The sequence below is a fragment of the Plectropomus leopardus genome, chromosome 4 (genome assembly GCF_008729295.1).
Source record: "Plectropomus leopardus isolate mb chromosome 4, YSFRI_Pleo_2.0, whole genome shotgun sequence".
NCBI lineage: Eukaryota > Metazoa > Chordata > Actinopteri > Perciformes > Serranidae > Plectropomus > Plectropomus leopardus.
Window position 1 is genome coordinate 18481287 of NC_056466.1, and position 27404 is coordinate 18508690.

General features: G+C 41.9%; 1 protein-coding gene across 1 annotated transcript in view; it reads right to left on the reverse strand.

Moving 5' to 3' along the window:
• Nucleotides 1–9814: 9814 nt before the first annotated feature.
• LOC121941811 (voltage-dependent T-type calcium channel subunit alpha-1I-like) overlaps nt 9815–27404 on the reverse strand; it is a 62766-nt gene continuing 45176 nt past the window's right edge. The window contains exons 21-35 of the mRNA XM_042484692.1: nt 27041–27225; nt 26779–26905; nt 25254–25379; nt 25023–25112; nt 24366–24558; nt 21461–21612; nt 21230–21339; nt 19817–19950; nt 19647–19717; nt 15784–15862; nt 15354–15475; nt 14709–14981; nt 14461–14611; nt 12615–13174; nt 9815–11512 (exon numbers count right to left, since the gene is read on the reverse strand). Coding sequence (XP_042340626.1) covers nt 10823–11512; nt 12615–13174; nt 14461–14611; nt 14709–14981; nt 15354–15475; nt 15784–15862; nt 19647–19717; nt 19817–19950; nt 21230–21339; nt 21461–21612; nt 24366–24558; nt 25023–25112; nt 25254–25379; nt 26779–26905; nt 27041–27225 — 3063 coding nt within the window. The 3' untranslated portion in view covers nt 9815–10822. The remainder of the gene's footprint in view (nt 11513–12614; nt 13175–14460; nt 14612–14708; nt 14982–15353; nt 15476–15783; nt 15863–19646; nt 19718–19816; nt 19951–21229; nt 21340–21460; nt 21613–24365; nt 24559–25022; nt 25113–25253; nt 25380–26778; nt 26906–27040; nt 27226–27404) is intronic.

Here is a 27404-nt window from a genome sequence, read left to right on the forward strand (position 1 = left end):
CGTTTTTGCAACTTTCTGTGCTATGGCGTGTCTTGGCATGCTATTTAATGAGGTTTTCAACTATTTTCAGCTGTTTTTGTGACATGTCGAATTTTGACATTTTTTTGCATTTTTGGTCAATTTTCTGATGTGTCAAATGTTTGTCATATTTTTAAGACATGTCATATTTTGACATTATTTTCCTTGCTTTTTAGGTCATTTTTTAATGTCCTATGCTAGGGCGTGTCTCTACATGCTCTTTTATGTGGTTTAATGTGGTTTACAGTATATTTTTGGAAATGTCATATTTTGACATTTTTGCCTTACTATAGCCTTGCTTTTTTGGTCATTTTTTCAACATGCTGTATTACATTTTTTGTGGCCGTTTTTGCATCATTCTTTGCCACGGCATGTTTACGCATGCTATTTTATGTGGTTTAGAGTGGTTTTTAGCATTTTTTGGAAATGACATATTTTGACATTTTTGCCTTACTATAGCCTTGCTTTTTCGGTCATTTTTTCAACATGCTATATTTTGGGTTTTTTGTCCGTTTTTGCATCATTCTTTGCCACGGCGTGTTTACGCATGCTATTTTATGTGGTTTAGAGTGGTTTTTAGCATTTTTTTGGAAATGACATATTTTGACATTTTTGCCTTACTATAGCCTTGCTTTTTCGGTCATTTTTTCAACATGCTATATTTTGGGTTTTTTGTCCGTTTTTGCATCATTCTTTGCCACAGGTGTTTACGCATGCTTGCTATTTTGAGGTTTAGAGTGGTTTTTAGCATTTTTTTTGAACATGACATATTTTGACATTTTTGCCTTGCCTTTTTCGTCATTTTTTCAACATGCATTATTTTGGTTTTTCTGTCCGTTTTTGCACTGTTGGATGCAATAACGTGTTTTAGCATGCTATTTTATGCTGTTTTGAGGTGTTTTTCAGCTGTTTTTTGGGACATGTCATATTTTGACATTTTTTGCCTTACTTATAGCCTTGCTTTTTCGTCATTTTTTCAACATGCTATATTTTGGTATTTTTCTCCGTTTTTGCAACATTTTTGCACTATGGCATGTTCAGCAGGTTGTTATTTGTTGTTTTGGTGTTTTTAGCTGTTTTTGGAACATGTCATATTTTGACATTTTTGCCTTACTATAGCCTTGCTTTTTCGTCATTTTTTCAACATGCATATATTTTGGTTTTTTTGTCCGTTTTTGCATCACTGTTGGATGCAATAACGTGTTTAAGCATGCTATTTTATGCTATGAGGGTTATGCTGTTTTGAGGTTTTTTCAGCTGTTTTTGGGACATGTCATATTTTGACATTTTTGCCTTACTATAGCCTTGCCTTTTTCGTCATTTTTTCAACATGCAATATTATTTTGGTTTTTTCTCCGTTTTTGCATCTTATTGCTTTGGCATGTGTTTCAGCATGTTGTTTTATGTGTTTTGAGGTGTTTTTCAGCTGTTTTTGGGACATGTCATATTTTGACATTTTTGCCTTACTATAGCCTTGCCTTTTTCGTCATTTTTTCAACATGCATTATTTTGGTTTTTTCTGTCCGTTTTTGCACTGTTGGATGCAATAACGTGTTTTTTAGCATGCTATTTTATGCTGGTTTGAGGTGTTTTCAGCTGTTTTTGGGACATGTCATATTTTGACATTTTTGCCTTACTATAGCCTTGCTTTTTCGTCATTTTTTCAACATGCATTATTTTGGTTTTTTGTCCGTTTTTGCACTGTTGGATGCAATAACGTGTTTTAGCATGCTGTTTTTTAGAAGTGTTTTTTCAGCTGTTTTTGGAACATGTCATATTTTGCCATTTTTGCCATACTATAGCCTTGCCTTTTTCGGTAATTTTTTAACATGCATTTTTTTGGTTTTTCTGTCCGTTTTTGCACTTTTTTGGATGCAATATAACCTTTACTTTGCATGCTTCTTTTAAACGCTATTTTGAGGTGTTTTCAGCTTTTTTTTCGAACATGCCATATTTTTGCCATACTATGGCTTGCTTTTCTGTCATATTTTAGTGCCTTTTTTGGGCCTTTTTTGGTGTTTGTTTTTGCCATCATTTATTGCACAGGTGTATAAGCTGCATGCTATTTTTAAGTGGTTTGGGAAGGGTTTTTGCATTTTTTTGGTACCATGACATATTTATGACATTTTTGCATTTTTCAACATTGCTATATTATGCCTAAATTTATTGTCAATTTTTGGACAATTTTGCTATGTCATTTTTTGAAACATTCTTTCCACATTGTATGTTCAATCCAACCATCAATTACTTCCAAGGTTATATGGAATTCAGGTCGCAAAAATGGTCAAAATATGTTCTTACCAAAAAAATGCCAAGACCACTTAAACCACATAAAATCCCCAGCCTCTTTGTCACGCTCTTCCAAAAAATGATCCCAAAAATGCGTTCCCAGAAAAGCCATAATAGAGCACATTGAAAAAATGACAGCAAAGCAAGGGGTTTTCCAGGGGTTTCCTACCATCCATCCATTTTTCTTTCACTCACCCGGGAGGCATCCGGGAGCAGCAGCCTAAGCAGGGATGCCCAGAGCTTCCCTCATCTCTCTTCCAACTTCAGGAGCAGCGGCAGCTCTTCCCGGGGGACCCGGATGACAAGCTCTCACCCTATCTCTAAGGGAGAGCCCAGCCACCCTATGGAGGAAACTCATTTCGGCCGCTTGTACCTGATCTTGTTCTTTCGGTCATACCCAAAGCTTGTGACCATAGGTGAGGGCAGGAACGAAGATCGACTGGTAAATCGAGAGCTTTGCCTTTGGCTCAGCTCCCTCTTCACCACACAGATCGGTGCAGAGTCCGCATTACTGCAGACGCTGCACCGATCCGCCTGTCGATCTCCCGTTCCATCCTTCCCTCACTCGTGAACAAGACCCCGAGGTACTTAAAACTCCTCCACTTGGGGCAGGACTTCGTCCCCGATCCGGAGGGGGCACGCCACCCTTTTCCGGCTGAGAACCATGGCCTCGGATTTGGAGGTGCTGATTCTCATCCCAGCCGCTTCACACTCGGCTGCGAACCGATCCAGTGAGAGCTGAAGGTCACGGCCTGATGAAGCCAACAGGACCACATCATCTGCAAAGAGCAGAGACCCAATCCTGAGGTCACCAAACCGGACCCCCTCAACACCCTGGCTGTGCCTAGAAATTCTGTCCATAAAAGTTATGAACAGAATCGGTGACAAAGGGCAGCCCTGGCGGAGTCCAACCCTCACACTGGAAACGAGTTCGACTTACTGCCGGCAAGGACCAAGCTCTGGCACCGGTCATACAGGGAACGGACAGCCCGTATCAAGGAGTCCGAAACCCCATATTCCCGAAGAACCCCCCACAGGACTCCCAGAGGGACACGGTCGAATGCCTTCTCCAAGTCCACAAAGCACATGTGGACTGGTTGGGCAAACTCCCACGCACCCTCAAGGACCCTGCCAAGGGTCCAGAGCTGGTCCACAGTTCCACGACCGGGGCGAAAACCGCATTGCTCCTCCTGAATCCGGGGTTCGACTATCTGGCGGACCCTCCTCTCTAGTACCCCCGAATAGACCTTACCAGGAGGGCTTAGGAGTGTGATCCCCCTGTAGTTGGAACACACCCTCCGGTCCCCTTTCTTAAAAAGAGGGACCACCACCCCAGTCTGCCAGTCCAAGGGCACTGCCCCCGATGTCCACGCAATGTTGCAGAGTCGCGTTAGCCACGACAGCCCACAACATCCAGGGCCTTGAGGAATTCGGGCGGACCTTGTCCACCCCCGGGGCCCTGCCACCGAGGAGTTTTTTGACCACCTCGGTAACCTCAGCCCCAGAGATAGAGGAGCCCACCCCCAAGTCCCCAGGCCCTGCTTCCTCACTGGAAGGCGTGTCGGTGGGATTGAGGAGGTCTTCGAAGTATTCCTTCCACCGATCCACAACGTCCCGAGTCGAGGTCAGCAGCGCCCCGTCCCCACCATACACAGTGTTGACGGAGCACGCTTCCCCCTCTTGAGACGCCGGATGGTGGTCCAGAACCTCTTCGAAGCCGTCCGGAAGTCGTTTTCCATGGCCTCGCCGAACTCCTCCCACGCCCAGGTTTTCGCCTCGGCGACCACCGCCGCCGCGCTCACACCACGCTTGGCCTGTCGGTACCTGTCTGCTGCTCCGGAGTCCCACAGGCAAGAAGGCCCGATAGGACTCCTTCTTCAGCTTGACGGCACCCCTTACCGCCGGTGTCCACCAGCGGGTTCGGGTGTTGCCGCCCCGACAGGCACCGACCACCTTACGGCCACAGCAACGGTCGGCCACCTCAGCAATGGAGGCACGGAACATGGCCCACTCAGGACTCAGTGTCCCAAGTCTCCCCCAGGACACGGTTGAAGCTCTCCCGGAGGTGGGAGTTGAAGCTCTTTCTGACAGGGAGACTCTGCCAGACGTTCCCAGCAGACCCTCACAATGCATTTGGTCTGCCAGGTCGGACCGGCGTCCTCCCCCACCATCGGAGCCAACTCACCACCAGTGGTGGTCGGTTGACAGCTCCGCCCTCTCTTCACCCGAGTGTCCAAGACATACGGCCGCAAGTCCAACGATACAACTACAAAGTCGATCATTGAACTGTGGCCTAGGGTGTCCTGATGCCAAGTGCGCATATGGACACCCTTATGCTTGAACATGGTGTTCAGTTATGGACAATCTGTGGCGAGCACAGAAGTCCATTATACAAAACACCACTCAGGTTCAGATCAGGGGGCCATTCCTCCCGATCATGCCCCTCCAGGTCTCACTGTCGTTGCCAACGTGAGCGTTGAAGTCCCCCAGCAGAACGAGGGAGTCCCCAGAAGGAGCACTCTCCAGCACCCCCTCTAAGGACTCCAAAAAGGGTGGATAATCTGAACTGCTGTTTGGACCATAGGCACAAACAACAGTCAGGATCCGTCCCCCCACCCAAAGGCGGAGGGAGGCTACCCTCTCATTCACCGGGGTAAACTCCAACGTACAGGCACCGAGCCGGGGGCAATAAGTATTGCCACCCCTGCCCGGCGCCTCTCACCGGTGGCAACTCCAGAGTGGAAGAGAGTCCATCCCCTGTCGAGAAGAGAGGTTCCGGAGCCCAAGCCATGCGTCAAGGTGAGGCCGACTATATCTAGTCGGAACTTCTCAACTTCGCACACCAGCTCAGGCTTGGGCGAGGGAAATGACTGAAAAAGTAAGCCTATAGTATGGCAACAATGTCAAAATTTAACAAGAGCCAAAACAGCTGAAAAGACCTCAAAACAACAGAAAGTAGTGTGCTGAGACACACCATAGCAAAAGACATTGCAAAAACAGCCAAAAACACCATAATATGCCATGTCGAAAAAACGAACTAAAACCTCACTGTATAGTTTGGCAAAAAAAATGCCAAAATACGACTTTCCCAAAAACAGCTGAAAACTGCATAAAATAGCGTGCAGAGAAATGCCATTGCATAGAATATTGCAAAAACTGCCAAAAATGCCATAATGTGGCACGTCAACAAGACAACTGAAAATGCCATAGTATGCCATGTTGAAAAATGACAAGTTATGACATGTCCCGAACACAGCTTAAAACCTCATAAAAAAGCATGTTGAGAAACACCATGGCATAGAATGTTGCAATGACAGAAAAAACACTTTAATATGGCATGTCGAAAAGCCACTGAAATTTCAAAATATGTCATGACCCAAAAACAGCTGAAAACTGCAAATTATAGTGTGCCTAGAAATGCCATAGCATGAAATGATGCAGAAATGGCCAAAAACACTGTAATATGGCCTGCTTAAATCTACCAAAATGTCAAAACATGACATTTCCCAAAAACAGCTGAAAACTGCATGAAATAGAGTGCCGTGACATGCCATGGCAATGAATGTTGCAAGAACAGCCAAAAACACCATAATATGGAATGTTGAAAAATCGACCAAAAATGCGATACAATATGTGCCGAAAAATGTCAAAATATGAATGTCCAAAAAAAGCTGAAAGCTGTATATAATAGCATGCCGAGAAATGCCATAGCGTTGAATGTTGCAAAAACGGCCAAAAACACCATAACATGGCATGTCGAAAAACCACCACCTCAAAATGTGACGTCCCAAAAACAGCTGAAAACTGCATAAAATAGCGCACAGAGACACACCATAGCATAGGTTGCATAAATGCCGAAAAACACCATAATATGGCATGTTGAAAAACCACCAAAATGTCAAAATATGACCTGTCCCAAAAACAGCTGAAAACCACAAAAAATAGTGTGCCGAGACACGCAAAGAATGCTGCAAAAACAGCAGACAAACACCATAATATGGCAACAGAAAACAGAAAATGCCATACTACAGTATGGCGAAAAATGTCAACATATGACATGTCCCAAAAACAGCTGAAAACCGCTTGAAATAGCATGCGCAGACTACCATAGCATAGGATATACTGAACAGCTATCTCTGAAAGGACACCAGGACCGACCAGCCTCCTCCTGGATCCATGGAACTGCACAGAAGTGACTGAACCAGATCCCCCTTTCTTCAGCCAGAAACCCAAAGAACTCTTCTCCCGTTCCTGGATTGGCAAGTAACATCTGGGAATAGCATTAGGACATAAGTACAGGCTGAGCAAGACTGTTTACTTTGTCTTTCATCATATCCATACCATGTATCGATGTAATGCTACTGAATGAGTTGTTGTGATCTCATTGTTGTTAGGTTATCGATTGGTTTGGATTTAGTTTGTTCATGCTTCACACAGACAGGGTCTGGCATGCAACTATACACCCTTTTACTAACCAAGGCACCTCATAAACATATTAGATCCATGCATACATTCAAAAACTGGCTCTCAACTGAAACACATAGAGAAGGAACTCAAAGTTCCCGCCTTTTCTTTGTGTCTTTGTCTGACCAACCACATGGTCGGCCTTCTCCGCTCTGCGGCCATCTTTGAAACTGGCATCTTGTTGCAGCTTCTGTTGTTAGTCAATTCACCTCTGTCTCTTGGTGCGTTCACACTCACACAAACACACATAGATAAAATGTATAAATGTATTTTGGAATCATACTTGCTGTTTGCTTAGTGTTGCACAAAAGTGAGTAAATCGGCAACTACTGTGTCAAGAGCGCCAAAATCCTTCACTCTTTAATCGGTGTGGTAATTTTGCATATAACAATTGATTTTTGATCAGAGTTCCAAATTGATAATTTAGTTTACTTTAAGACTGATTTTATTGATCGGCTGTCATTTTTCCATATTCCACAAATAAAAGCCATATTCTGCAGATAATCAACAATCATGTCCCAGCGGAAGCAGAGGCAAAAACTGCCATAAGACAACATGGAAGGAGATCAACGCAGACCATTGCAACATCGTGGAGACACTCATTAGCACCACCTTGAAAAAGTTGGAAAGAATGGGGGAGTTAATTTACATCTGGATGGATCAGTTTGGAGCAGTTGAGAGGAAGGGAAATACGTCGATGGTCCCCAATAAGACCAGGAGGCAGAAAGAAATAGATCACCTGCTCAGAGAGAAAAGGCAGCTGCGGAAACAATGGAAGAAGGCCACAGAGGAGGAGAAAGAAAACATAAACGTGTTGCAGGCAGAGGTCCGGAGTAGGCTTGCGACACTGAGGGGAGCTGAAAACCTGGCGGAGAAGCGCCGGAATAAGGAGCAAACAAGAACACGCTTCTACAAAGATCCCTTCAAGGGTCTCTTCACAAAGCAGAAGAGCGGAAGTCTCTCTGTGTCAAAGGCCAAACTCGAAAAACATCTGGAAAAGTTCTGCACAGAAAATAGACGCCACGAAGAGGTCGCCCCGCCACCTGACATCCCTCTCGCTTTCTCTCTCGCTCTCCTTTTGCGTACAGCCCATAACTTATCTTGACCCTCCCAGAGTCTTGGCAGCATGCCCCAGGGATATTAACAGCTAGTCCTATTTCACAGATGTGTTGTCCGAAATTGCCTAAAATATTTTTAGTATGGCATGTCGTCGAAAATGGCATTAAAACGTCATAATATAGTATGTCGTCAAAAGTGGCATGAAAAAATCCTAGTATGTCCTCCAAAATGGATATTGTCAACAAACAATATAAGGAAAACCTTTCATCGTACAGAATTTATATTTCTTTTTCAAATGTCATAGTATGTTCAAAACATGTTATTAAAAATATCACAGTCTAGTATTTTTAAAAATATATTAAAACCAGTCAAAGTATAGTATGCCACAAAATGTCGTAGTATAAATTATAAAAAAACAATAAAAATTTGAATAACGTCATTGTATAGTATCAAAAAGTATCATAATCCATGGCATTGTATTATTTGTCAAAAAAGTAGTAGTATAGTAGTATGGTATGCCACAAAAAAACATTAAAATGTCATAGGATTGTATGCCATAGAAAAATATGTAGTATGTCTTTAAACATTTTATTAATATTGTGATCGTATAGTATGCCAAAAAAAACCTTATGAAAATATAGCAGGGTAATATGTTCTGTCATAATTCATGATGACATTGTTGATGAAATTTGCATGTCAAAATAATTTAATAAAATATGTCATAGTATGGTTTGTCATACAAATTTTATGGATAATGTTTTCGTGTTGCAATCCATGAAAATGTCATTATAGTACACCAGAAAAATATCTTTAAAACTCTCATAGTGTAGCATGCCATATTTAAAAAATATCATGAACAATGTCATAGTACAGTTTGCATTCAAAACCAAAAATCTGTGGTTAGGGTTAGTGCATGTGCGCTCAGCTCCACCATGACTGAGATACGTAAAACAGAAACAGTTCCAGAATAAAGGGCCTCAACTGTTGCTGCATTTATAATTTTTAAATACTTTCTAAGACCCATCATACTGTGTCTTTCTTAAATAACTTTACACAAGGGGGAAGGAACCATGATTATGGAGTCAAATTTAAGTCAGACAGGAAGTGGTTTTATTCCAGCACTGTCCAATCATGTTACTGCAGGTGAGCGTACTGTTTATCATTCCCTGCTTCATCCTGCAGGAACATTATACAATATTATGAACATTTGCTTTATCTATTGCCCTCCTTATCATCATCATCATCATTATAATCAACATCCTATGACACTGACACCATCATCAATCATCCTCATCATCACCAGCAGATAAATTGACATTCAAAAATGTAGAAATTCACCTCTGCAGGTCTCATATCATTGCTGCTGTGTTAATAAAATATATTCTTCGCCTTTTTTCTACAAATTTTACACACCATTATATCACCTGAAAAAGCCCTTCTGTGCATCTCCTTCTCCTCCCTTTGTCTAAATTTCACCGTGCACCTGTACAGTACAGTACAGTCTCTTCAAACGTCAGGCGAGAGCGATCTGCTCCAGGTTCAGACAGCAGGGGGCAATCTAACTCTGCAGACCTGTGATCACATGCTTCACACTCACCTGCGTCTGAACTACCTCTACCCTGAGAATACTAAGACAGAGAAAAGGAAAGTGGAGAGGGGTGAGAAACTAAGCTGACTGAACATCTGAATGGGTGGGATCAGGAATAAAGCGAGGTAGCAACTACTAAAGCCGAGGTCACACTACACAATTTTAACTCGGAGGCGCTCGGCGCAAATTGATTTTTCCGACTGTCGGGGAGGATTCGAGCAGGAATGGTCTCTCAAACATTGAAAAGATGTCCATGTTTGATTTGACCGGGAAACACTGAAATCTGAGAATGATCAAGCAACTTCCAGTGGCAGTTTACTGTAGGTTAAAAGGTACGGAAAATAGGAAGATAATTAAAAAAAAAAAAAAAAAAAAACGTACACTGTTAAATAAGATTCAGATTTTGCTCCACATTTAATATTTTTCTGTACAATTTGTTTGGTATGGTGGAGCAATAACTTTCTAATAAAATGAGCCTGCACCAATCTACATAAGCGTGCAATTACAAATTCAGCGTTTTCATATAAAATTCTTTGCCAGCTTTAAATTTTGTCAGTTTATCACTTAAAAATCTCTGTTGTAAACATAAACTGTGATTTCTGCACCACAGAGCATGAACTTTTACAAAAAGTTAACTGACAAATTGCAGAATTACTGTAAGATTGATTGACGTGATGTGCGTAGAGCTGAAAACACGGGTTGCGTCAGCAGTGTCTACGGTTATGTTGATAATCAATTTTTAAGCCTCTTATATGTAAAGATTTGTGGCTTTTCCTTGTCTAACAACAGTGAGTTTAAAATTTGTATTATCGACTGAAACCGTTTATTGATCAATTGAGAGAAAAATCTGTAGATTAATCAATCAATAAAATAGTTTCTGTTTTTCACTGTGTCCATCTACATGAGCAGATCAGTCAGTCACTGAATCTGTGCTGCACCTTTCGCATAATTTTGTCTTGTACTCTGACCTGGGCTTGAGGTTCAGGGAAAGGATGAGAGTGCGGGCAGAAGAAGGAGCGCAAGCAAAGGGAGGGTTAATGTTTGAGTAAATATTGCAGGGGAGTGACTACTATGTCTGAACTAAAGCTAGGACTATGACAGAAGAAAAGGAAACATCTTCTTATGTGCATCTTGTGTGCAAATAGCACAAAGGTTAAGAGTCTTTGAACACACACACACACACACACTCACACACACACACACACACATACAGTCTGAAAGATTCCTGCTCAAACACCCTGTGAAAATCTTGTGATTGGACGGGACAAAGCGAGTGGCGGGGCCCAAAATAGGAAACGGGTATCCTTCCTGTTTTGGATTGTAGCTCCCGTCCCTCCCGTGTGCTCGGCAGCACGTCAGGCCTTCTCCTAGTGAACAAATAACCAATCCAGCGTCACTTATTGCTTAGTCATCCACAGAACTTCCCTCCGGTTGATTAGGAGAGAGAGTTGTGGCATCAAACGACAGAGTCCGTCTTCTGAGCTCAACACTGCTGTCCATCAACTGGGTTGCCATAGTAACTGGCTCCTCTCCTGGCGGCGGGCTCATCCTCTGCTTCCTGTTCCTGCCCGACACCGGAGACACTGATTGGCTGAGGCGGCTCCTGTGCTCCACGGGGCTCGGGGTAAGGTGTCTGCTTTTGTGTGAGGAGCTGGGAGGGAGCTGTGAGTGTGCGTGAACAGAACTGTTGATGCGGCTGACTTCCTCGTCGGCCTCATCTAACTGGGGGTCGGAGCTGGGGCCGGGGCTAGGCGCTCTGGAGCTACAGAGCGGCGCCGATAAGGTGGAATCACCGCTGAGGACCTTCAGACTAGATGGCCTCTGCAGGCTGACAGGCCTTTTCTCAACATCTGTTTCTGGCTGTGAGGCGCAGATGGCCTGCTCAGGTACATGTTCTTGCCCAGTGGTTTCGCTGTGGCTCCGGCTGTGGCTCCTGCATGAGATGACCCTCTGGGGGTGTGTACATTTCAGCGTGTGTACACTGGACGATCGCTGGCGTGGTGGTGTGGAAGAAACGGCTGGCACGGTGAGGTGAGGCTCTGCCAGATCGTCAGCTGAGCCGCTCTGATCCAGAGAGTCACAGCGCACAGCCTCCTGAAGACACAACACATACACAAACACACACAGAAGAACTCATCTTCATCTGTTAGGCTGAGCAAATAAAAGCATTTTAGAAATGTTGCACAGCATGATGGAAAAAATTAAAAAGATCAAAAAAAAAAAAAAAAAAAAGCACAAAATGTGTTGTTAAAGAGATAGTTCAGGTTTTGTGAAGTGGTGTTGTATGGGATAGTTATCAGTATTTTACGGTAGCTGGCCCCTCTTTAGAGAAGCAGGCTGGAGACACGGAAGGTGAGCAATGTGCTGCTGGGGTTGAGGGTCAGCAACAAAAAGTGTTTTAGCCACCTAAAAAAAGTCTCCCCTAAAAAAATTTATATCAGCTAAAGTGTACACTATGTACTATATTATATTTTATACTACACTTTATTTTCACTGCTTTACCTTTCCGTCAGGTAATGTTGGCGGGGAAGCCGCTTCAGTCCACATCTACTCTCTCGTCAAAACCACCTGACTCCATTTAGAAAAACAGTCATTTTAGTTTACTAAAGATGGGAGCTGCAGGTCTACGCCTGCTTCAGTCAGTTTGTATTATTTTGTGACTTTGGTGAATACAACTAACCCTTAAACACACCAAAGTCACACAGTTACACAAACTAGAGATACCACCACACAGCTGTATGCCTCAGCTATCGCAGGCACGGAGGCATTAAAAACTCACTCATCGAGGCAGCAGTAGACCCGCAGCTCCTGTGTTCAACGATGTAACATCACTGTTTCTCTCATCAGTCTTAAAGGGCGTGATGTAATGGCTTCTTTTTTCCTTTAATAATCACTGTCTGATATCAGGGTGAATCAGTAAAAATATCCTAAATACAGAACACACTTCGACTGATATTGATTTTTTTAGGTGGCAAAAATAAGTTTTATAGCTGACCTCTTTCAAAGCATTAGATCGGTTAGTTTCTGAATCAGACTCCAGCATGCTTCTCCAAACGGGGCATGTTGACTGACATCTGCTGTTTGTAATAACCGTCTATGGATAAGTACCCACTTCCAAAAATCTGAAATATCCATCTCAAGAACTAAAACTTTCAAAAACACTTGAAGAGAAGAAGAGGAGGTGATAATGACACACCTGTCTCCGTAACTGTCTGCTTGCAGTGCGGAAAGATGCTGGTCTCTTCAGGACTGAACTATCCGGAACGTATGAGGGACTCAGCTTGTTTCTGTCTAAACTGTCCTCAGGACTGAGCCACTGAGAGGGACGTCTGCTCGCACTGTGGGTGGGACTCAGTCTGAGGGAGGAATGTCTGTCCATGCTGTGGCTGGACATGAGTTTAGGTCTGTCTGTGTTGTGGTCTGGATTGTGCCTGTATCCATCCATACTGCGAGTAGAGCTGAGTCTGTGTCTGTTTATTCGTCGGGTCGGGCTGAACTTGTATCCGTCTATACTATGAGCCGAGCTGAGTCTGTGTCTGTTAAATCTGTGAGCAGGGCTGAACCTGTATCCCTCCATGCTGTCAGCTGGACCCAGTCTGTGCGGGGAGTATCTGTCGATGCTCTGAGAGGTGTTGAGGCAGATCTTTGGCCTCGAGCTGCGTCCAGTCCCCAGTGAAGCGTGGCTGATGGCCGGCAGCGCTCCAGGAACCTGCAGCAATGAGCCGCCTCCGCTGGAGCCCAGAGATGACATGGAGCCTGCAGAAAATAATGAGGTAAATGGACTTAGTGAAAGGAAAAACACAGAATAAGGTAGAGTTTTTCTAAAGAGAGGAGTGAAAACAAGAATTGTCTAGAGACTTTGGATGGATTTTGCTGCTGGAGTTGTTATTTAGGTGCCGGTAAAAAAACTTGTTGAAAAAAAAACTGATTGTGTCCAAATACACACCCTATACAATACTTTATATCCAACTTACAAGAGTGAGTTACTGGATCATTTGATGTCTTGTTTTAAAACTACTGCACAGATTCACTCACTCTTTTACCACCCAGAGACTCTTCTTTGCAGAGGTCAGTTTTTTTAGCGGATATATCCGTCTTATCTTAGGGAGCTATTTTTCTCTTTTTTTTCAAAGATTTTTTGGGGGGGTTTATTGCTTTTAATGGACGGGACAGTTTGAGAGTGAAAGGGAAACTTCCTCAAGGTGTTCTTAAGATATCACGCTCACAAGAACTAGATTGATGCAAGGTCAGGTGACCTTGACCTTTGACCACCGAAATCTCATCATTTATTTGTGGGGTTCAAGTCAAATTCCAATGTTTGTGCCAAATTAAAAAAAAAAAAAAATATTTTGAGGTATTCCTGAGATATCGAGAACAAGACAGATGCAAGAATGAGACAGATGCAAGTTCATTAAGTATGACAGCGAAACAGACAAACATGTTGCTGTTTTTTCGGTCTTTTTGTGGGATTCAAATAGTCCTAAATAAACAAGAAAACAAGAAGTCTAACAACACATCATTCTGTGTTTTATACCTATTGTTTTGATTGTTTGTGTTTTTATGTCATAAACTACATACAGTGTGTCTTTGAAATTGTGAGTACTGATTTATATAATCTGTAAGACCTTTTGAGAGCTTTTCCCCTCTCTCTGTACATTACACGCTACATTTGTTTGTCATTTAGCTCATGCACATCAATAAAACTGAAAACTCAATGTTAGACTGTTTTGATTTGATGAATTAGCTGTTTTAAAGTACTCCCTGGTGTGATGTTACCAATTGAAAAAATTAGGGTGGGATTGGAGTAGCAGTCGTGGGCCCAGTGCTCTGTAGAATTACATTTGTTCTACCAATTTGCCACTTAAATTTAAAAAAGATCTCCCTCTTTAAGGTCTGTACTAACAGTGCCTCTTGTGCTGCATCACATCTCAACAGCCCTCTCTGCTATTTATGGAAGCAATAACCTTTACAGCAATCAGTTAGTGGTTATAGCACAGTGAGAACTGTTCCTTAATTTAATAGGATATAAACAACGAAATTACCTGAGTAGCTGTAGCTGGAGTACGCTTCATGGCAAATGGGTGGATAAGGGGAATATCTGAGTGGCTGAACGTGGCTGTCGCTGGGGAGAGACAGCATGCGTCCTATGCTCAGCAGGTTGCCATGGGAACAATCCTCATCCTCAACCTGCACCTGCCACATGAGATCATCACCGCTGCCATTATTGTCACCTCCACTTCTTTCCCCTTTCACACATGCAGAAGTTGGAAACACACGCTCCCTCCGTTACCTGAGCAGGCGTGTCCACATTTGGCACTAGGTCCCCGCCCACAGATGCATTATTGAGGCGCTGGTTGGCCTCCTCCCTTTCCCGCCTCTCCTCCATCTCCTCCAGCGCCGCTTCCTTGTTACTCTCCTCCAGGTGCTTCATCAGAACGGCAACGACCACGTTGACCAACACGAACTGAGCCGTTAGGACGAAGGTGACAAAGTAAATGGGAGAGATCAGGGGCAGGTAGGTGAGGCAGTGGCGTTCCTGTGGGCGACACTCTCGCAATGTGTCCTAGAGGGTGTTAGAAGAGGATACAGATTATGAAGCAATGAAAACTGACTAAATGGACCAAGGGATTTGTTATTCAAGTACATTAATGGACAAAACAGTATTTCCTCTCTGCTCCAACAGGGGGAGATGTGGATCTGAGTGTGAGCAGACCTTGAGCCTGTCACAGAAGAATAATACACTCTCCTAACCCTCTAATGTCAGCACCTCTTAGTCTGTCATAAAAACAGTGATCTTCTCTCTGCTTAATGCAACGCCTGTCTCATAACCGGAGCTTTGAGACACACACATATGCACAGAAACAAGCACAGACTTCCTCGTCTATCCATCCTCTTAAAAAACTCCCTCACAGCAGAGGAGAGGAAGAGAAATAACCTTCATAATCCCATTCCAGTTGTCCCCAGTCGACACCCTGAAGAGTGTGAGGAAAGCCATGCCGAAGTTGTCAAAGGTAGCGTGGCGACTAAGACCCTCACATGGGTTCTCCTCTGAACACTCTGAAAGAGGATGAAAAGAGGAGAGAGTATTAGAGGCAGTAAGTGTGAGAGAGGAAGGCGAGGGGAGAGAAGAAAGAGAGTTGTGTGTAGATTAGAGCACTCATTAGAGCACTGATTCTAAATTGACATAATTAATGTATATAACAACAAAATGTATGCATGTTACATAATCCACGGATATCTCACCAGAGTCAGCTGAGGCACACGCACACATCTGTGCCTCTGCATCGATTTATATGCATGCACGCGCTCACATGCTCACTCGCACACACGCACTTGCATGCACGTACACGCACGCACACACTAACCCAGTTTTCCAAAGAGCTCAACTCCCAGAGCTGCATAGATGAAGAACAGCAACATGAAGAGCAGACCCAGATTCCCCACCTAGACAGACATATTACACGCACAAACAGATATATACAGTGTATGATACACAGAAAAAAAGACATGTACAGTATACATCGAGAGAGACGCAAACATGCAAACAGATAGAAAGAGGCCATAGACAGAGACTGCTAAGCCTTATTGCATTGATGTTTACTACATCTTAAAAACACATTAGGAGCCATCATGATACCTGGAGGTGACTCATATGTCAGATTTTAGTTTCACAGCCTGGATCCAGACCTCATGAACCAAAGACATGCCTGTTTATTCTAATTACAAAGCAATTCTCAAGGACTTGGCTTGCCTCGCCCCCATGGTGGGAGATTCATTCATTCATTCATTCATATTTGGTTTATTTGCTCATTTCAGTGTATAATTTCCAAAACAATAACAAAAAGCCATGATGTACTTTTTTTCTCATAACACTTCTACACATCCCATGAACAAACAGTAGAAGGAAGAAGAAAATCTTATAATACCTGCCCCCTTCCTAGGAATAACAGAAGCTACTGTAAATACAGATACAAATGTCCAACCTTTCTATATTCACATTTTTTGCATGCATGTGAAGTCATTACCCAGAGAATTCCACAGTTTGACTCCATATACTGAAACACACATCTGCTTTAATTTGGTGCGAGATACTGACTTTTGAAATTAAACCTTCTTCTATGATACTAATCATTGGATCTTAAAAAACCTCTGTAGATTTTCAGGTAATAATCTGTTTCTGGCTTTAAACATGACTAATAATGTTTTTGAATCAACTTAAATCTTTAAATTTCAACACACGTGAGCTGATGAACAGTCTGTTCGTATGTGCTCTGACATTAACCTTGTTAATAAGCCTTACTGCTCTTTTCTGTAACACATACAAAGATTTAGTATTAGTCAGATAAATGTTGCCCACCTCGGTGCGACAACTGAAATATGGAAGAATAAGCGATTAATCTATTGATGAAGTGCACTTGGACACCGCTGACCTGGGTTCAATTCCCAACAGTGATCTGTCACTTCAAAGACAGTTGGCATTATTTGCATGTGGGAAGGCAGTGAAGGATCATGGGTATTTTGCTGCACTAATACATAGACAATCATGGGATCTAGTGGGAAGCTATGATTTTGGAATTACACAATCAAATTTGAGAGGAAAAAAAGGTACATAACTGCTATACTGTATAATTTGGCTGCATTTCAGGAGCAGGACCAAAAACAGTTTATAAATGTCTATCTGACCTGCTTACCTGTTCTCATTTACTGTGCATTACTCACTCTGGTGGGGTCCCCTGAGCCCAGGAGCTGAGGTGGATCCCTCCTGAAGGCTTCCCCCAGACTAGAGCGCATCATCCCAATTCACTACTCACATTTGACTATCACTATTCGCACATTTTAATATTTAAAGTTTTAGAGTCACAGCAGTGTTTTGAATTAAATGCCACATGCTAATATTTACCATTAATGTTTACTATGTTAATTTGGGGAATTTTTCCTTCGTCGATGTGAGGGTCTATGGTCAGAGGGATGTCGTATGCTGTAAAGCCCTCTGAGGCAAACTGTGATTTGTGATAATGGGCTATATAAATAAAATTGTCATGACTATCTTAATTAGGTGTGTTAACAACCTAACACAGCTGAGGCTGATGGGAATGTCATTAGTTTTGCAGGTATTTGGTCATAAACCGTAGTAAAGAACAAATTAAAATTTTGACCTGATGATGGCACTTGATGAAAAGAGGCTCCCTCTACTCCAAAATGTGATTTTCTTGTGTTTATGTCCCCAACATGTTTGACCTTGACCTTGGCGTTTTCACATTCCTCTACTGAGGTGACGATGTCTGTGCACTTTCCTAAAATTCAAGATTCAAACGTATGCTGGGCAAGCTAGATAAAGAAATCCAGTAATTAGTCTGAAAAACCCAGAAATTGGTCAGCACCTCATCTCAGAGTCAATGTGTTTTATGAATGGGTTTTTGTTAGATGCTGGAAATAAGGTCTGGGTTAACACAAACTTGAAGAGACTTTCACGTTTTGTTCTATGAAATAAAGTATGTCAGCAAATACCCCAATGTGACCTTTAAAGCATTTATGTGTCTTAGAAAAAAGGCAGTTGCATACAAGTTGCTAAATGAGATGACAGAAGGTCATCAGTCCCGGTTGCTCCGAACACGGCTTTACAGATGTGGTGGCGTTAAGTCATGTAAACATGGTGTAGTTCATTTTTAGCCAAACTTTAGCTTTTTACCTCTAGCAATTATATTTAGGCCAGGTTTGCTTCCAGCTCAGGGCCATTTGCTGCATGACACCCCCTCTCTCTCGCCCTTTCACGCTTTCATTCTGCCATGTCAAATAAAGGCCAAATTGCCAAAAAATATTTTTAAAAAAACACAAAAAACACAAACTCTACCGATTAATGAAGCCTTGCAAGCTACTGCATTGTCAGCAACATGGCCCTGAAAATATTTCACAATAAAAAGCCTTGTGTCAACAACTGAAGGGATTATTTTGACAGAAATGTTGTACTAAGAAGGCTTTTATTTTTTAAATAGAAACAGAAAAGGTGGAGTTTAAACGTTGGGTAAGTATTATGTCAATATAATTATCAAAAGATCACAGTCTACTCTTGCTGAAAGCTGTGCACATCATGTGGAAAAAAACAGTGAGACTCCATTTCTCTAGATGTGCTACAGCTAAGCAGTGGCTCACTGGCCAGTGTGGGTGCTCTAACTTTTACGTTAACGTTAACAGGTGCAAAAAAAAAAAAAAAAAACAACAGGTTCCGCAACGCACATGTGCTTGAAGGAATCACAGCATGTAGCAAATTCTATGATAATCCATCCAATAGTATGGAAATTATCAAACCTCATGGTGGCATTACAGTAAAATCAAGGGCTCACTAAAAGCATTAGGCTTCATCCTCTGGGGACCACAAATATCTATCTAATAGCTGAAATATTTCAGTGTGGACTAAAGTGATGGACCAACCAGCTGACATTACCATCACTGGAGTCACTAACGTGTCTAAAGATGGTTACATGTGCTCGTTTGATGCTTTAGTCCTTTCTTATAAATGTCTCCTTTAGACCTACAATAGCACTGCTTCAAAAGCACAGCATCCTGAATGAGACAGGTGCCATCACAAAGTGCTCCAGCTAAAGAAAAAAAACCCTCGAATCAGGGCTCATAAATCACTTTTGCCGCATCGCAGAGCAATGTCATCCGGAAATTCTCTGCCTCGGCCAATCAGATATGCGCAATTGTCCACATCTGGTAGAATATTTGGCTAATTTTACTCTCAACCCTACAAGCGATGAAAAAGAGGAGAAAAATACTGCCGCTGCGACAAGTTGACAGACTTTTACAATCCTGCCTCAAAGGAGAATAAATTGCTGTGTGGTGTCTTTGTGATGATAAGCTTTCAGACTGGACTTTCTGGTTCATATTTTATCTCCTCACAGATTCCCAGCAGCAAAACAATCCCACCAAAGCAGCTGTGAAGTTATGTGCCATAAAGTTATGACTGAACTGGTGATTTATCCGCCACGATAATACATTTAAGGATCAGCTGTTAGCCTTTAGCTAAACACAAGGATGTTGTCATGCTTGTTTGGGTGGTTATTTGGTGTCTGTTGGGGGAATGTTTGAAAATCCTGTGGGGGGCAGTCAGTGCCAGCTCTGATGAATCACTGAATAAAACAAGCTGTCTGCAATTCCTCAGATCTGGAAACTAGGCTCGCAGTTAAAGAGACATGTTACATTTCACAGCATCAGTGCTGCCGCTTACCTGAGGCAGAGCTTGCATCACTGTGTCCAACAGAGCTCTCATTCCTGTAGCCATCTTCAACAGCTTCAGCACTGAAACATTGTAACGTGTCAGCTCTCATCAGCCACAGAACATCCTGTTTGTGTGTAAGTGTGTGCGACTGTGTTTTTTGTGTCACTGAGTGTGTGTACCTCTTGTTATCCTCAGAACCCTCATGATGCGTATGATGGTGGGGTTTATGGGGAGGGAGGCATTCATCTCTATTTCCTCCAGTGTGATTCCCATGATGGACAACAACACGATAGCGAGGTCCAACTGATTCCATCTTGACACACACACACACACACACACACACACACACACACACACACAGAGAGAGAGAGAGAGAGAGAGAGAGAGAGAGAGAGAGAGACAGATGCAAACAATTTCAGTTTTTCTCAATGATGAAGATGTGTGTGTTTGAGTGCTAGGGCTGCATGATTAACTGAAAAAAATGACAATCTCGATTCATACGTCCATGTGAAGTCATTTCTAAATGACAGAGATTCACTTGTTCCTGTTTCTTCATGCATTCATGTCATTCTGTATTCACATGTTGATGTGTTCCCTCTACCAATGGGATCCTCCACACACTGCAAAAAGCAAAATATTTCATTTATTTACCTAGTTTATGTGCACGCCTTTTATTTTAGCTCAGTGTACGAGCCTTTACTGTGTTTTCGTGTTGCTCAGCTGTGAGGAGAGCGAAACGTTATGTACACAGGTGACGTTACTTGAGCTAACACACCTTTTGTTACATTACTATAAGTGCAATAAAATCTTTCAAACAAGTGTAATTTATTATTGTATTCTACCCAAAAAAACTGAGACAGATACGAGGTAGAGCCGAAGCTGACATGCGTCTCACCCCTACAACAAGCAACTCTTGTAGCTTTTTACTGAATCTCTGTGGTCTGAAGTTTAGATTTTTTCCTGCGTTGTTTGTATTTTCAGATATCTGCCTTAGTCTAATGTTTCATGTTTGCTCTTAGAAGGATAAGATTTGTGTTATGTCACTGCAGATGAAAACCTAACATTTCCTGTTTTTTTTAGCTGCTTCATAATAAAAGCGTTTACATAACAAAACAATTGGGAAGAATTTTTAGGAAATGAAATATCCACTGATTTACAGCCACTTAACTCAAGTGAAGCACATCATATAATGTATGTTATTTATTCTAAAGCTGTAATTTTACGTTGTCTTTTAAATTCAGCAGCATTTAAGTTAATCACACGAAATTAGGGGTTTATTTCTTACATGAGACTTTTAAGTATAAGTCCAGCACGATGATATATGTTATATGTAAGTCAAGCACTTTGACAATGTTAATGATGTTAATAACACGAAAAATGTTAATGTCTTCAATGTAAACCTCGTCTAGACAGCATGCATCTCGGATGTGTTTTTTCACTTGGGATCTAAGAGGGCAATAAATGTTTTTGTTGAAAAAAATAAGACTTGTGAGAGAGAATCATGATCTAGTTCTTATGAAGAAAAATTCACATTTGATAAGAATTGTACAGCCCTAGTAAGTGCCTTTGCATTGATGTGAGAACTTGAATACCTCTCTTTGAAAAAGCGCCGCAGGCCAAAAGCGATGAGTTTGAGAATGGCCTCGATGACAAAAACCACTGTGAAGACGTAATTGCAGTACTTCAGTATCTCCTCGAGGTACTGCGGGACACACAGACGCAGACACACACATCAAAAACCCACGGTGACTGTACTGTACCACCGCATACTGCTTCATTACTATGGTTCTAGGGCAGGTGATAGAAGGTGTTGCCATGGTTACCTGAGGCTGGTTGTAATGCTCCATGCTCATTGTGAGGAGGTTTGTGAATATGATGATGGTGATGAAGAGATCCAGGTAGTGGCTGGTGCACACGGTGTGGATGGATCGACGCAATGGGGAGTAGTCAGCATAATAAGGCTTCTCCTGGGCCCCTGTGTTACACAGACACACACACAGACACACACACAGACACACAGACACACAGACACACAGACACACAGACACACACACACACACACACACACACACACACGGTCATTAAAATGCTTCTGGAAGAAAAATATGATATGGGCTATGAAGTCACTGATGAAGTGGGTGCCAAGTGGCGCACTGCTGTGTGTTTGAGTGTGCAGGTGTGTGTGAGTGTGCACATGTGTGAGAGTGTGTGTGTGTGTGTGTACAGACTAAAAGTGCCACCTCAGGAATTCAATCCTATCCATCACGGACACACACACGCACTGCATGGCACCTCAAGGTGTCTTTGGGCAGAAACCCTCACTGTCTGCTGCCAGACAGTTAACTGACAAAGAGGAAAGCACTACTAGAGATTACACTGCAGAGAGAGGAGGACAGTGTGAGACAGCAAGGAGGCAGAGAGCAAGAAGAAGAAAGAGAGTGTGTGTAGTAAAAGTGTGCATCTGAAATTATGCATGTACTCATACAGTATGTATGTGGAAAAAGAGGTTTATCATGTGCGCTTGTGATATTACATCAACAATATATGGCCAGAAGTATGTGGACGCCTCTGTCTTGTGTATGTTTGGTCTAAGGATAATTTACTGGTTTGGGCTAGGTCCCTTATGGAAATATTAACGCTAAAGCATACAATGAGAGTGTAGACAATAGTGTGCTTCAGGCTTTGTGGCAACAGTTTGGGGAAGTCCCTTTCCTATTTCAACATAACAATGTCCTGGTACACAAAGCAAGGTCCATGAAGAAATGCTTTTCCCAGTTCAGGATGAACTGGAACGCCAACTGAGAGCCAGGCCTTATCACCAAACATTAGTGCCAGATCTCACTAATCCTGGATGTCCACTGGATGAAGCTCCATTGCATTCTGCTTGCGCTGCGGCTCAGTCACATTTCAAATGTCCACTGGAAACAATTCAGAGGTGGAGCATCTTAAAATTGTCTATTCTTTAGCCGCCACATTTCCATAATTTTTTAAGAAGTTTGTCTTACATTTATCTGTGTTTTAACAAACATAATGTTTTTCACATTTGCAACTGATCCATGATCAGTGAGAGCACAGATACTTTGCGGCTGTACTTTTGTGTTTTAAGCACTATACACAGCATGCCGTCTATATTTTGTGTCTGTATAATATTAGAAGAAGAAAAACAGCAATTTTTCCTCTAGTTCTTCACAGACATTTGGAGGAGAAGTGATTGAATAAACAAGAAAAACCATGAGTGGGATGCCCTAATCTTGGGTCCTGTGGACATTGGTTTGAATGGAAGCAGATTATCTGCGGCAGCTGCAACATAGCCAAAATGAAGTGGATGGAGAAAATGATGCTCCTGTGCCTGAAAAGATGCAAATACCTGCAGCCAAGTTCAAAAATCTTGTGGAAAGCATTACTAGAAGAGTGGAAGCTCTAATGGCAGCCTATTTTATCCCTTTTTTTATGTCTTGTTCGTGTCTTTTAGTAAGTAAGCAATTAAGTGAAGTTAGCACCTTTCCAAGTAGATAATCACAAAGTGTTTACCATTAAAAACACTTTAGACAATAAAAGCAATGTAAAAGAAAGATAGCAACAATACCGAGCACAGGGTAGACAAGATAAACACAGCAAGCAAATAAATAAGGACAAATAAACAGGTTATTAGCTCTTTGGATGGGACAATCAAAAGCCTGTCTGAATAAAATTGTTTTGAACTGTTTCATACAAATATCATGAGTCGAAGGATCACAATAATCAGAGGAGAGCGTTTCAAAGACTGGGGGAAACAGACTCAAAAGCATTTTGAGTTTTACAGTGAGTTTGAGGGACATCCAGTAACTTAATCTCAGATGATCTAAAAGCCTGATTTGTCACACAAGGGTGGAGGTGGTTAGCATTATACTGGGGAGTTAAAACTATTAAGGGCTCTAAATGTTAGTATCAATATTTCAAAAAAATATGAAATTTAATGAGAAGCTAGTAAAAGCGAGGACGAAATTGGTGTGATATGTGATCTCGTTACTCAGATCCCAGCAGCAGCATTTTCGAAAGTCTGAGGAGAGTTTGGGGAGGTTTGATTAAAACTGGTAAAAAGAGCAATAAAATAATCTAAATGAGAAGGTTAAAATCATGGAGTGTAAAATACCAAAATAACTGAATGTCAGACATAAAAATAATAAAAGATACCATTATAACGGCTAATAATCTGCCCAAGAGGCAACATGTATAGGGCCAACAGCACTGGACCAAAAACAAACAGCACAAGACAGAGGTGCTTTATCCGACATAAACTGACCCACAGAGCTCGTGAGAAATGTCTGTCCATCTGCAAGTTAGGATGAAAACTGGCCTGAAAATACCCGCTAATCAGTAAGGTGTGTTTTAAAGGCTGCATGATCAAAAATGTCGAAAGATAATAAATCTATCTATCTATCTATCTATCTATCTATCTATCTCTTTACCAATAAAGAGCATTTCCCTTATCCTGCAACCACAATAATGCAGTGATGTGAAGTTGAAGTTTTTTTTATTGTAAAGCACTCTGTAAATTTGTTCTGAACCATTCTGTGTACATGAAAGTATTAATACTATTATCATTAGCATTATTATCACTGCCCATTGTTTTGGAATTACATATTTAATGATCAGAAATGGGTGTAATGTCTTGGTGTCCACATACTTTGGGCCATATACCATATGTCTCTTGTTTCCCCTTCTCCCCTTCCCTTCCCGTTATCTCACTTCTCCTCCTTTTCTCCAATCGTCTCTGACGTTTCTCCTCCCTCAGTCGCGCCTCCTCCTCCTCCTGCTGCTGGCGACACTTGTGAAAGTTTTCCACCACCACGCCCACAAACATGTTGAGCACAAAGAAGCTGACGATGAGGAGGAAAGAGATGAAAAATAGCAGCATCCAAGGGTTGTTGTTTCTTATTGGCTGCAGAGACACAGAGAAAGAAAATGGAAAAGGACAGGAGGAGGAGGAGGAGGAGGAGGAGAGGTAGAATGGGGACAAAAAGCAAAAAAGAGGACCAAAGAGTGACAAGAGAGGGTGAGGATAGGTGGAGAGGAAGAAGAGGAGAGAGCATAAATAAGAAGACAATGTAAACCCTGAGTCAGCACTGAAACTGCAAGCTCCGTCAAGTCACATCTATTTATCCATCTGCCTTTTTTCTTCCCTTACTCATCCCATCTCTCCTTCCGTTTCTGCTCGAAACAAACAGGACCAAATGGTGCCTGAGACTGACACGAAACAGAACCAAAACACAGTGAATTATTATCTACACCAGCTAAATAGTTCCTATGTCTCCTTGATCTTTCTTCCTTTCTATGTGTGTGTGTGTGTGTGTGTGTGTGTGTGTGTGTGTGTGTGTGTGTGTGTGTGTGTTTTTGTGTCTTTACCTGCTGGTCCACTGCAACAGCATCCAGACCATCATACATGATGCTGACCCAGCCATCTTTACATGACAGCACAAACAGTGACATCAGCGCCTGAAAGAGGGAGACGCATATAAATCAGCACCATGCTGTCGATCAGTTTGTAAGAGCAAGTGTCAGCCCTGTGTGTGTGTGTGTGTGTGTGTGTGTGTGTGTGTGTGTGTGTGTGCGCGTGCGTGCGTGCGTGCGACAAACCTGTCCCAGGTTGTCAAAGTTGTATTTCCGTCGAACCCAGTGGTATCCTGCCTCCAGACACTGGGTTTTATTGGTGATGTTGCTCAAATCGCGCCCGTCACAGTAGAAGAACTTCCCTTTAAACAGCTGCATTCACAGACAGATGTGTGCACACAGTTTAACACACACAAAAACACCTCAAGAAAATGCAAACAAAGCTTTAAAGAGTGAGAAAAGGTTGGTGTATTACTGTACAGTAAATTACTCAACGGGCGCCCACAGGCCAAATGTGTGATGTAACTAAGATATCCAAGTACCGTCTGGTCAGAAAATGTTTGGGTGGGAGCACCTACTGTACTCAAACTGAGTTTTTTTTGGGGGGGGGGGGTGCTCTTTGTATAAATGTAAACACAAAAATTCAGAGAAATTCTTCAAGGCATTCTCTTTTAAACAAGTAAAATGCCTTTATTGTCATAACATCGTCATGTTAGTCATTTGAAAAAACTCAGAGGTGTGTTTGTTTTGGCTGCAAGAAAAACCATACAAATAGTCATTTTGCAGATATTGTTTTAGTGGAGAAGTTCTGTTACTACTTGCTACTGGGTTTTTTTTTTTTCGTTTGATAACTTAAAGGCATTGAGTACCGAAACCCAGCTTTACTTGTGACCCCTAAAAATGAAGCAAAACAGATGTCAGTTACAAGCAGCTTAACCAAAGAGCATGTTCCCCTCACATATTCTCGCCTTTTAAGGATTTACATTTCACTACATTAAATTACATTACATTTATTTAGCTGACACTTTCATCCAAAGTGACTTACAATAAGTGCGTTCAGTCATATGAGTACAACCCAGAAAAGTGCAAGAATCATGCAGTGCTGGATCACTGAAGGATTTTGGAGCCTGACGAATTAAATTATCCAGTATTTCACAAGAAACCAAAAGCAATTACTATTCAAGTACTGATAAGATTTTTAGTGATTATTTGGGACCCCTGAGATTTATCTTGCGACAACATGGGAACTACTGTTGTATACAATGATAATTTTATTGGTCCTTTCTTTTATATCCTGCACAACTGTGTAAAGTTCAACAAAAAATGACAATTTATCAATTTGCTTTGAATAATAAAATAATATATATATAATATAAAAATAATAAAATTAAAAATGTAGAAATTCAGGTAAAAATCCAATCAGAAAAAAAATTTCAGCACAGTCCCTCTGTACTAGAACCATTGTATTTTTAATTACTTCCAGGGACTCTGGTGCATAATCAGCAGCTCATTTGCATTTTCTCCCAATTTTTCTCTCCACTTTTTATTACCTGGAGTGTTTTCAGAGATGTGCCTCGTTAATTTAAAACCACGGTGATCAGTGTCTTCTTGCAGCAAAAAAGACAACAAGCTTTGAAAGTTTGGGCACATATAAACTGAGTGAAAATAGGTTTAAAATGAGTATTTTTCAATATAAAAATAAAAACTTAAATAATGAAGCTTATCTTCAACCAGGAGGGGCAAACAGGGAATATACAGTGTAAATGTTTACCTGGACTCCCAGAATTCCAAACACGATGAAAAAAGCACAGCAGATCAGGACAATGTTCCCAATTGGCCTGAGAGATGTGATCAGAGTCTCCACCACCAGTTTTAGACCAGGAGCACGACTTATTACCCTGCGACACACACACACACACACACACACACACACACACACACACACACACACACACACACAGTCATACAAATGCTACACAGGTACACTAGTTATTAATGGAGGAAACAAAAGACAAAATCTACCATACTCTTACCTGAGTGGTCGCAGTGTGCGCAGAAGACGAAGGACACGGAGGATGCCAAAGATTCTATTACCCCCTGCCGATGCCATGGACACCAGGATGTCCACAAGCGAGACAAACACCAGCAGTCCGTCTAAGACATTCCAGCTGCTCTGCAGGTACACACCGTTCCCAAAGTACAGGCCCATAGCTACCACCTTGACACACAGGCAGGCACACACAGATCCACCAAAATTACTGAAATAATAAATTAATATGAGGAGTAAAATGAGTCTGAAAGCAATTCTGATCCCCACCCAGGAAGAAAATTGCCCCATTTATGAGTAAGACGAGAAAATGACTTTGGAGTGAAGTGCTCATTCAGGAAACATGTCTT